An 11453-nucleotide genomic window follows, 5' to 3' on the forward strand; every position below is an offset into this window, starting at 1 on the left:
GATGATTCAATACTGTGTTAAGTAAAAGCACAAGGTTGTAGCAAAAACCAGCATTTATTGAGCAATAGTGTCATTTAATCAATAATTTGTACAGTAGACTGCATCTACTGGGAAAAAATAATGTGCCAACCAAAATGGTCAGACACGAAGTAGCATGTACAAATGAGCAACTCGAAATACAAGCGCACGAACAGGGAAATATACAGAGATTCGTTGCACACAAAGTTAATCAGAAAACATAACTACATAGTATCACTCTCGGCAGCCTCTTCCTCGGTTAGATCAGTTGTTCTCCTCAGGAATCGAGACAAACATGCACTGATTGACTCACTGTTCTCCGCAACCATATAAAGGCAAAACAAGCATAGGCCTGTTTCAGGTGCAAACAGATTCTTGTTAGTTTTACATGTGTGATGTTCAAAACAAAGATACAGACCAGGCCAAGAAAAACATAATATACTAAATCATCAATACATGTCACCATAAGCCCAAAAGACCAAACTACTTTAAATCATCTTTTGCCACGGAGAGGTAGGTAACAGATTTAAGAAACCAACGTACCAACATAGGCAACTGTAAGACCTGAAATCAACCGTCCCAAAGCCGATAGCATGTAGAGACAAATCACCACCTGGAGAAAGATTTACATTATATGGTTAGCTGTGCAACCATCCCAATAAAAAGGAAAAAAATAAATAAAATCAGTTTGATGGACTAGCAGAGGCCAAAATTGTTCTTCAAGAAGACTGCTTTTATTACACAGGATGATCTGTCAGTCAAAGGACTGCCACCGCAAGCTGCCTTACTTAGGCTTAAAGTTCCACAAACAGATTGATATCCTGAAAAATATAGTGAGGGCTGTACGTACGCGGTGAAAAACATAAACTTTGTTCTCATGTACATCTACTAAAATTACATATTAGCTTCCACTTTGTTCTTGTTGTATACTTTGTAGTAAAACAAAGGTACATTATGAATTGTGCTCCAAGTGGTGTGTGATTCGTCATCAACATAAACATCAAAGTCTTCCCAATGAGAAACACACGGGCAGATAAACAACACGCATCTGTAGTTATATGCCAAAAGGAATCAAAATTACGACAACTTCCAAGTTCTTAATACAGGTGTTTAACACCTCTCCCTTGATACTTAAAGCAAGCGGCAGTATATGTCTCAATAAAATCTGTTGAAATTTATCATCCATACAGCTCTGCAACACCTCATATCAAAACAAAAAATCCTCTTTAGGCATCGAGATTCTTACCTTGACAAACAACCTCTTGTCATGCCCTGTGGCCGCAACCCTCAATACAGACTCAGCTGCTCCAACGGTATTGGCTAACCACGCAACAATGCTATTAGCAGTGTCCTGCGAAATCTGCCACTCAAGTGGATCCACTGGTACCCTAATCAACAGAAAAATTAGATACTTTAATTACCATTCACCGCTACAATATTAACAAGTTTGTAAACTCATCAGTTGACATAGAATCCTCTTATAAAATGGTACTATTGACACATTTTGGATTTGAAACTGAGCAGTTCATTTCTAAGAAATCACAAATTTTCATTTCATCTATCATGGTACTAACTCTGGCACTTCTTCAATGCCCTATAACCTATGTAAATTTCCACATGCATCCACTCAATACAACGTGAGAGAGTAGAAGAGCATCAAAATCCAAACGAAACCCAAATTTCTAAAAGCATTTGTACTCAAACTGAATTAAGTAGAACAAAATCTGCATTTACATTCAACCATTACCAAATAAAACCTGGTCCCCAAATCAGCCAACAAACCAATAACAAGAACTTAGAATCCCTAATCGACCACTAGTATAGTATCAAGTTTGTAAAATTCATCATTTGACATCGAAACCCCTAATTAATTTTATCTATCATATTAATCTACTTACATTCTAATGCATTCATTCAATGCAACCCTATCAAAATCTAAACCAAACCCAAATTTCTCAAAAGCATTTGTAATCACACTAAATCAAATTAAAACAAATTTGCATTGAGTTTCAAACAAAATCAGATTAAACCCTAAATCACCAATTCAGCCAACAACCCAATAACAAGAGCATAGAATCCCTAATTCCTCAAAAAGTCAAAACCCTGAAAAACAAACCACAAAAAAAAAAAAAAAAAAGGCGACCACTTTCCGGTATTTTCTGAGGGAGGGAAAGGGGAAAGGGCAAAATGGGGAATTTGGGAGGACTTACGAGACGTTCATTTGGCGAAAGAGGAGGCCGAGAATGGCGAGAGAGCAGAGGAGGACGATGAGGACGTCGGAGAGGAGAGAGAGGAGGCTGGAGTTGCGGTGGGCACAGTGGTAATACACCAAGCTTCCGCATATTAGCACCACCACCGGCTTCCCTACTTCCGATCGGAAATCCACGTTCTTCATCTGGTTGTGTTTTTTGACTGGGTTCAGCTATTTCGCAATTTCTTTTATTTTATTTTATAAAAAAATAAATTACAACAATTCTTTCTGACTGACTTTTTGTATTTGTTTCCACAAACTAATGAAAAAGCATTTGACTGAGCAAAAACAATTACTCCTACTGAATATTAGCATTCCTCTTCAATCTCAAGTAAGATATTTTTGATTCGAATATTATTGATGATAAATTTATAATTAATTTATTTCTTTATAATTTTAGTGTAAATATATCGTTGTAAGAACTTTTTACTTGATCCCTTTCATTCATATTTTTTGCTCACGAAAATTTGATCACCAATGTAAAAAATAAATTTACTATCATGATTAATTGACCTAACCTCGTTTGCTAATTTTTCTCCTTATTAACCCCTTTCTCTTTGTCTCACTCTCCTTTTTTTTTTCTTTTTTTTTTTTAATAGGAAACGGCAGCAATTACATTGATAAAGCACAACGACACATGAAAAGAAAACAAAGTAGGAAAACAAACAACACAGCAGCAGTCAAGAGACTGGCAGCACCAACTATCCATTACAATCCTCCAATGTAAAATAAATTGTAATTGTCATCATTAATTATTAGCACGTGAGGCTACTCTTATATTTCAGCAACACGTGCTAACAATTAACGAAGAGTTGATGAGATTTTTAATTTTAAATCAGAATCCTAACAAAATTTACCACAAGAATTTAAATTCGAATTTTGTTACCACATGGATTATCTTCGACCTACCGTATCATCACAAACACTATTATTCCAATTAAGCCGGAAAATTAACAATGAGGTACAAAATCGGGGAGGAATTGGGTGAAATTTGAACTAACAAGGCAAAAATATATATTGATAAAAAGACACTATTTTGTCATGGTACAACACATTCATCAGTACATATTCCTTGTAAGGCACATAAATGCAGCTCAAGTGACAGTTTGGTCAAGCCCACCGGAAACCGAAAACAGAAGAAAAAGAAAGTAAAACTCTCAACGGATGCAAGATCAACCAAACTAGGCCTGTGTAAAACACCTCCGGCCTGGTAATTTACACCAGTATAGATCCCAATGTGAGTTTAAACTATGATCCTATGTGAAATCTTGCTTGAGCTTGTTCCAGCTTATAAGGTATGTCTCTGAACAAGCAATATGTCCTTCCAAGCTTCGTAAAACATCCAGGTGATGCCGGAAGATGGCATGACCTTCAAGCAGCTTGCACCCCACCCTCTGTAAAGTCCCCGCAAACCTTCTTCCCGGATGACTTCTGAAAGTGCTGCTGCCATGTGTGGTGGGCACTTGCCTTGCAAAGCTCCAACCATCAGCCGTTTCCTGGCCACCTCCAATGGAAAGCTGATTGTACTAGCCGTAAAACCTAGACATGTTTGAGTAAGTATTAGATAATCAAGTGGTCAGGATATGATACTATAATGTATAATCAGTGAAGAAAATTATCCATCCAATCATTCAGGCTCCAAAAACCATAAAGAGAAGAAAAAAATCACTTTGCAAAAGAGACCCGAAGTTTCAAAGTTCCGCATACAAGTTACAAAATCGACATGTGTATTACACAGTCTCCGTCTACTTCCCTAATTATGCAGTTCATTCACATTTCGTGTCCAAGAGGTGGAAGATCTGAGACTTTATCAGAATAAAGTTGGTGAAATACAACTTCATTGTCCTCCAATAGTAGATAAGTAATCCAAGCAAATCAGGATAACTATTCTATACTTCTAATTAGTAATTACACAAAAGTTACATGAATTGTTGTATCACACTGACATTAAGAAAAGTTTTTCCACAGGATGCATGTTTACTAAACTGATGAATAAAAGGTTATATGCCGTCGCTAGGCAACATACTAAAATAGAAAGCAAAAAGAAAATGCTTCAATAATCTTCATGACTTGATACATATTATTCCTAGAAAAATGGACTATGACGTAGGAGTTAGGATCCAAAAATGTCCAAAAACTAATCAAACCCAAAACAAGATTTAAACTGGGAAAGAAAAAGACAGGTAAAGGGTGTGCACTATCTTTTCAATTTGGTTTACGTAACCAAGGCCAAGTTTCTAACCTGCAAGTGCTCCAACCAGTAGCATCTCAGGACGGTTCAGAGACTCTTTATTCTTTGCTTGGCAGTAGGATTTCTTCACTTTCTCATACATGAAATAGTAACATGTACTGTAAGGAAGCATCCCAATAAGTGTAGGTGAAAGACCAGAATAGCATGCAGCAATCCCACCCTCCTTATAAATCTTGCTGATTGCAATGCTTAAACTGGGATACGCCTCAGGAGACACAGTCAGCCGATCCTGTTGTAAGAAATTAGAAGAAAGAAACAATATATAGTTAAATACCAAGAAAGTGTCAAACATAAATAGTTCCCAACTGAAATCATTATACAGTGAAATCATAAGGAGATATAATCCAAGAGGATATAAAAATGCAGAATATATTTCCACGTGAACACACAAGAAAACCACACATATAAATGAAACACAGAAGATTAGATAGATAACATGGTCATCAGACATGATATAAAGTAGAGCAGGCTAGACTAAATTTATATCCTCATAAAGTGTACCCATACCTTTAGAACTTCAAGGGGATGACATACAAGTGTGCTAACAACTCCGGCAGCAGCACCGGCCACAGCGACAGGGGAAATCCAGGAGATAGAGAAGTTCAAGGTTACAGGACCAATTTGCACCTTTGGGGATTCACCCTGCTTCCACTTTTCTTGTGTTGATGTCATTGCTCGTTTAACACACTCAAATGTTCCAAACTCAATAGCTTGTGTGGGGATTATGCGAAGCATGTTGACCGCATTTCCAGCCCACAGTCCTTGCCATCCCTGCTTCTCAATGACCTCTAAGAAACTGCCAGAAATGTGTCTAGATCCGACACCAACTACCATTCTGGTCCTGCACATATCAAATCCAACATACTATGATCATGTATCAACACTTGCAAAATAATCCTCTAGCTTCCCTAGACTTTTTCCAAAACTGTAACATCTTGATGGAAGAAAATAAAAAAATTTGTCCAAAATTTTTTGATTACAGTTAATACTTGGTAGCTCAGCCATTCTCACATAAACTTGATTTAACACTACAACATTGAAATTCATACATGGGGAGTGGAATTAAACGTATCACGTTAGCATCACTTCATAACAAAATCTTTTCCGTTTTTTGAACTAAAACAAGACTATTTCCATCCATCTCAGTAACTTGTTAGTGAAGATAGTATTTATACATTCAGAAGTATTTGTATATCCAATGCAATTAAGTAGGCTGACCAACAAATGATGGTGCAAAATCATTGCTGTGAATCAATTACCAATGTCATTTGGGCTGACATTGCTGATTATAATTAATCGACTAGAAATGGAAAACGCAGGATAAGTGCTGTATGTACGGATTCTACATACACCAAATATAAACCCACATTGTTGTCTTCAGGACTTTCATTGTTAAATGAGCTAATTTCGAGTAGCTAAACACTTCTTCGCCGACCAATTTAGTCCTTCGTGTAATCATATATGCTTATATAAACACAAAGCATCAAATACAATGACTAGTGATAACATTTTCAAGAGGGTGAAACAGCTACCACTAACCTGATGGTCTCAAGAGGAGCAAGAACAGCTTTGGTCATTGCCCCTGCTAAAGCCCCGCTTAGGAACTCTCTAACTTCCCTTGTCCTCGAGAAATCCTGAAGCACATCAAGGCACACTTTTTGTAATACCAATGGCAAAATAGTATGTTATTTTTCTTTAGGCCCCTAAAATAAAAATACCCACAGAAAAGAATGCACCCAAATAATACAAATTCTATTTAACAGCCAATCCCAAAAGTTCAATTTTTTTTCCAATATTCGAGCTTTTCAGAAATAGGTGTTTCTCATGTCGGAGACACAACAATTAAACATCAAAAAAGGTAAATGGGCCAAATTCCTCAAAAGGGTTCTGGTTTCTGAACAAAAATTATCCATATAGCTCCATTTCCCTTGCTTTTATGCCATTTTCTCAGCAACCAAACAGACAAATAAGAATTAAAGCATACCAATTTCCCCTTAAAGTTATAATTAAGAGAAGTTAAAAAAAGAAGTTGGGGGGCTTACTCTGAGGGGTTGGGAGAGGTCAGGGAGCTGAAATCGGAGCTCGAATTTCGGGTGGGCAGCCTCCTTCTCGAGCTCAAGCTCTTTGGGAAGTATGGCCATACTGTACACATCCCCAAAAACCCCACCACCACTGTACTTCTTCTCCTTCTTCAGAGACTGTGATTGAAATGCCATGCTTTTCCTTATCAGTATCAATATAAATATATAAATATATTCAAACAAATGCAGATATCTGTATTCAAAAAGGAAAAAATTCCCAAAAGAATATGCGAAGTCTTTTTTTTTCTTAGATTCTTATTGCATAACGCCTGTATGTATAGATTTGATATAACAGAGAGAGAGAGAGGGAGGTGGGTTTGGAATTGACATGCCTGAGAGAGGGAGAGGGAGTGGGGTTTCGGGGACATTGATATTTTTGGAAGGGTTTTGTTCTTTTGCTGCCTTTTGAGACTACTGAGTCTCTCTCGGCTGTTTGAACTTTCTCCGAAACGTTTTTGTTGCGTTTCTTCGGAGTTTCTTAGGGTTTGGTTTTTGGTCTTCTGATTGGTCGCATGGGCGACGCACTCCCATTTTGCTCACTGCAACCGTACGCGCCCACAAACAATTGAGAAAAGATAAGGATGAAAACCATGATTTAGGGAAAAGGATCCTCTATGGATTCCTAAAATCTCTTTTCACCTAATCCATCTAGTTCAAGATTCAGACTATTGAAATTTGATCAAATGGTTACGATTATTATCACTTTTAAAGGGATCCCTTGTTTGTAGCCGTTAAATCAAATTTGAACGGCCCAGATCCCAGACTAAGTGGATTAGGTGGAAAGAGATCTGCAGAGGATCCATTTCCATGATTTAGTGCCCAACATTGAATAGAACTGTTGTGTTATTCTAGGTGATGTGCTTGCTCTGCGTGTATTCAATTCGGATTTTAAAACAAAATTAATAAATTAATTTTTGTTCGGATTTTAAAACAAAATTAATAAATTAATTTTTGTTAATGTATTATACATGGTATAATTTGGGTCAGAGGTATATATTAACACATTATCAGCTCTATCGTATTATTATTATTTTTTTTATTATCAGAAAGATCAACGGTTGAAAATTAGTTATTTATCTATTGTTATAATTAATTATAGGGTAAATTACATTTTACCCTCTCAGGTTTGGGGTCGATTGTAACTTCATACAATATCTTTAAAACATTTCAATTTCATACATTTACTTTCATTTTATTTCAATTTCATAAATCCGTTAGAAAATCCGTTAAATAAGCCGTTAAGTGATGATGTGACAAATATGCGATCCACATTTGTGCTGACGTGGCTGCCATATTTGTATCACGTGACATAAACAATTAATAAAAAAAATTAAAATCTAATTTAAATAACATATTAAAATAATTAATTAAAAAATAAAAAAAATTCAAATTCTTCATCTTCCCCACCCCTTCTCCCACCATCGCCCCTCAGCACACCAGAGCCACCCCTTCTCCCGTCACCAACCCCGTCCCCCGTCCCCCGTCCCCCATCACCACCCCCTTCCCCCATCACTTCTACACGAAGCTTCTCCCTCCAGCACCAGCACCATCCCCCATCCCACTTTTCCTCTTCTCTCTCATTTCTCCCGTATTCCTTCTCCCTTGCTCCATTTCATGTTGTGATAGCAGCAAAATGCAGCACCGCCAGTGGCACTGCTCACCATTTCCCAGAAAATCGACGGATAATAAGAAAAGGGAAATCGAAGGGCGCCCCATGTTTGAATCCGGATGATATCCTGCAACAGAACTCGTCTGAGAATCTCAACAGGAATGTGGGGCTAATCGGGATTTTAGGGTTTCAATTTTCAATTTTCAATTGATTTGATGATTTTAGGGTTTCGATTTTCAATTGATTTGGGGCCAACACTCATCTCCTGGTTGTAAACATGTATAGCACTGACGGGGGAAGACGATGTTGCAGATGAAAAGGTCGTCCATGGTGGTCTCTTCGAACAGGGCTTGGGTGTCTGCGAATCAACCTAGTGCAGATAGCAATGCGAAAGCGACAAGCTTTCCGACAATGCGTTAGTGAGAGAAGGAAATGCCTGCCTTCGTGAAGAAAGCTTCGGCGAATTTGACTTGCCCTATGGAAAAGAAATGCAGAAGTTGCAGAAGCTTGGAGATGGGTCAGATCGTTGAATCTCAGTTCGCTGAGCGAGCAGCCGTGGGATAGAGAGAGGTTGCTGAAAAGCATCGAGAACAGAGGGAGGGGGAAGATGAGGCCCTTCTGATTGTAGTGCTGAGCATGGGAAAGTCGGATAAGAGAAGGTCAGCAAGGGTGGATGTGAGGGATGACGAAGAATTGAAGGGGGTGGGGCTCACTCTTTTTTGTTTTTATTTAAATAATTAAAACTTGATTTGTTTATTATTATTTATGTGAACAAATTTGCCTGACACGTCGTCAATTAACAGTGTACTTAACATAATTTTTAACGGGATGTATGAAATTGAAATAAAATGAAAGTAAACGTATGAAATTGAAATGTTTTAAAGATGTTGTATGAAGTTGCAATCGACCCCAAACCTGAGGGGGTAAACTGTAATTTACCCTTAATTATAAGTCAGCAATGACAATGAACTAAATGCTTGGGGTAGAGATGAGTTCGGTTTTACTTGGTTCGAGTTTTTTAACCATCAAAATTGAAACCGAACCAATAGTTTTCAATTTGATTTTTTTTTTTTTTTTTTAATTTCGATTTGGTTTTCAATCGGTTTGGGTTTTTTTTTTATTTTTATTTTTATTTTTTTTGGTTAGGTGTTTGGTCCCATTTTTTATGGTTTTTTGTTTTCCTAGCCCACCCCTAACTTGGGGCATGGACCTCGGCCTTAAAACTTGAACCTGAATTTGGAATTGGTTAAGATTTTTAAATTTAGACCTCAAAACCCATAGTTCAAGTTCGAAATAGGAATCCAAAGGTTTGGGTCCGAAGCACTATGTTTGGACTTGTGATCTTGGTAGTAATCTAACTATCTGTGTGAGTTTGGTTGTGTCATATTTGTTCTTGTTATACATATGATATGAACATTGGTTTTCTTTCAATATACTAACAAAATTACAAAGAAAAACTTCGAGGGCAACTGCCGTCAAAGGTATCAAACTACCAAAAACAACTAATGTACGAGACGGACATCAAAATATAAATAGGAAGCTTTGATAAAAACATATACCTCAAAATTAGTTTTGAAAACATATTGGACAAATAACCGTTGGTTTATTTGGTACGAAATTAAAAACCAATATATTCTTTGAAACTGAATAACTAATAACATAAAAACTTGAAAAACTCCATTTCAAAGTAAAAATTGAATGTCCAAGCCAATCGAAATGTCAAAAACTTTGCCATCTTCAACAAGGGTCAAAACATAGTGCTTCACACTCTTTAGCCCTCTACTGCTAGAGATGGCACGTGTTTTTAGGAAAATATCTAAAAATTACTTTGCTTATGTAAATAGTCGTTCCTTTTGGCAAACATCTTATTCCATGTATGGAAAATTTATTCATTTTGTGATTTTAACGAATGTGATTTGTAATTAAGAGAGACTGACTTCTCAAACAATATACTCTATGGAAAGCAAAAGAGAACAAAAATCTAGACTTTCGGGTGAGATTCAGATGTCCAAAATCTAGACTTCTCAAAGAAACCCATCTTAATATTTTCCTTCTTTTTGCTTTGTGAGATACTTCCATGGATGATTTGGGACCATCTAAAAAGATACCAGTGGACAAAATTATGAGAGTTGAAAGCCAACGGAGCCTCCAAAGCAACAAATGTATTGCTATCATAAAAAAGTTAAATTCCCACTTGTTTGATGTGATTATTTGACTCTCTTTCCATGCCTACCATTGATTGCTTCATTTGGTTTGAAAAGGAAACAATGTTGGTATTCTGCATCTCCATACTCGCATTACTTTACTTTAGTCTAAAGTAGGAGGGAAATTGGGACTATTCATGTGAATAGTGCTTTGGACGATATTTCAATTTATTTACAAGATTGCCATTAAGGTGAAGGCGGCTGGGTTAGTTCGTTTTGGGCTATGTTTGCTGGGCTTACCTCAATTGTTGATGAGGTCAGCCCTTTGGGTGTTCAAATGATGGGAATGCCCATCTAGGGTTAAGATCAGATGGCCCAGATTAAAAGTTTGGAGGATACTTTTGTCATCTTAATTGTCGAAATATTTCCCTTTTTTTCTCTCCCAACTCTCTCTGTAACCATCCATCCACCATGTGTTTGAGCGCTTCGTAGGTTGGGGAGGAGGACGACGACAAATCCGCTATGAGTGAACTCGGCCTCTGCCTCAACCCACTCATCGTCTTCGTTTCATTTCAAAGATTCGAGCTTTTCTACATGTTGGTAAAGTACAAATTTCTTCCATAACTCTAGATTCAATCGTCATTTGATGCATTAATTTCAATCGTCCTTTTTCCCCTTATTTCTTCTTCCTCTGCTTCGTTTTTGCTGCTGATGCTGCTACTTCTTTTTCTTCTTCTTCCCCCTTTTGGTTCCCCCATCTCTTGCTTTATTTCTTCTGTGATAAAACCCAAAGGAAATAGAATAGTGCAGAAAGGAAAGGAAAGGAAAGGAAAGAATAAACTAAAGCTTCATAATTTCATTTCATGCCTTTCCCAAAAGGTGAAAATGACCTTATAAAAAACCCTAGATGAGTGAATGCTCACGATTGAAACAATTAGTTTATCTTCTCGCACCGGAGAGCAGACCCTTTTGGATGACGGGGAATTGGTTTACCCTCTCGCATTGGAAAGCAATTAGTTTATCTTTTCGCGCTGGAGAGCAAACCCTTTTGGGTGTCGGGGAATTGGTTTACCCTCTCACACTAGAGAGTAATTAGTTT

At 37.2% G+C, this 11453-nt stretch overlaps 2 protein-coding genes across 2 annotated transcripts; both read right to left on the bottom strand.

Annotated features, from left to right (window-relative positions):
- Nucleotides 1-42: 42 nt before the first annotated feature.
- On the bottom strand, nucleotides 43-2502 carry LOC137740250 (reticulon-like protein B22). The gene is made up of 4 exons (XM_068480097.1): nucleotides 2229-2502; nucleotides 1265-1406; nucleotides 562-631; nucleotides 43-370 (listed from the first exon to the last, which is right to left on the bottom strand). Exons 1-4 carry the CDS (start codon nucleotides 2411-2413, stop codon nucleotides 243-245), a joined length of 525 nt encoding a protein of 174 aa, XP_068336198.1. The 5' UTR covers nucleotides 2414-2502; the 3' UTR covers nucleotides 43-242.
- A 780-nt stretch (nucleotides 2503-3282) lies between these two features.
- Nucleotides 3283-7137, bottom strand: LOC137740173 (probable mitochondrial adenine nucleotide transporter BTL1). The gene is made up of 6 exons (XM_068479991.1): nucleotides 6934-7137; nucleotides 6563-6718; nucleotides 6060-6154; nucleotides 5028-5361; nucleotides 4512-4749; nucleotides 3283-3808 (listed from the first exon to the last, which is right to left on the bottom strand). The coding sequence occupies exons 1-6, from the start codon at nucleotides 6967-6969 to the stop codon at nucleotides 3558-3560; spliced, it is 1110 nt and encodes a 369-aa protein (XP_068336092.1). The 5' UTR covers nucleotides 6970-7137; the 3' UTR covers nucleotides 3283-3557.
- Between the last annotated feature and the right edge of the window lie 4316 nt (nucleotides 7138-11453).

Source organism: Pyrus communis, chromosome 7, assembly GCF_963583255.1.
Source record: "Pyrus communis chromosome 7, drPyrComm1.1, whole genome shotgun sequence".
NCBI lineage: Eukaryota > Viridiplantae > Streptophyta > Magnoliopsida > Rosales > Rosaceae > Pyrus > Pyrus communis.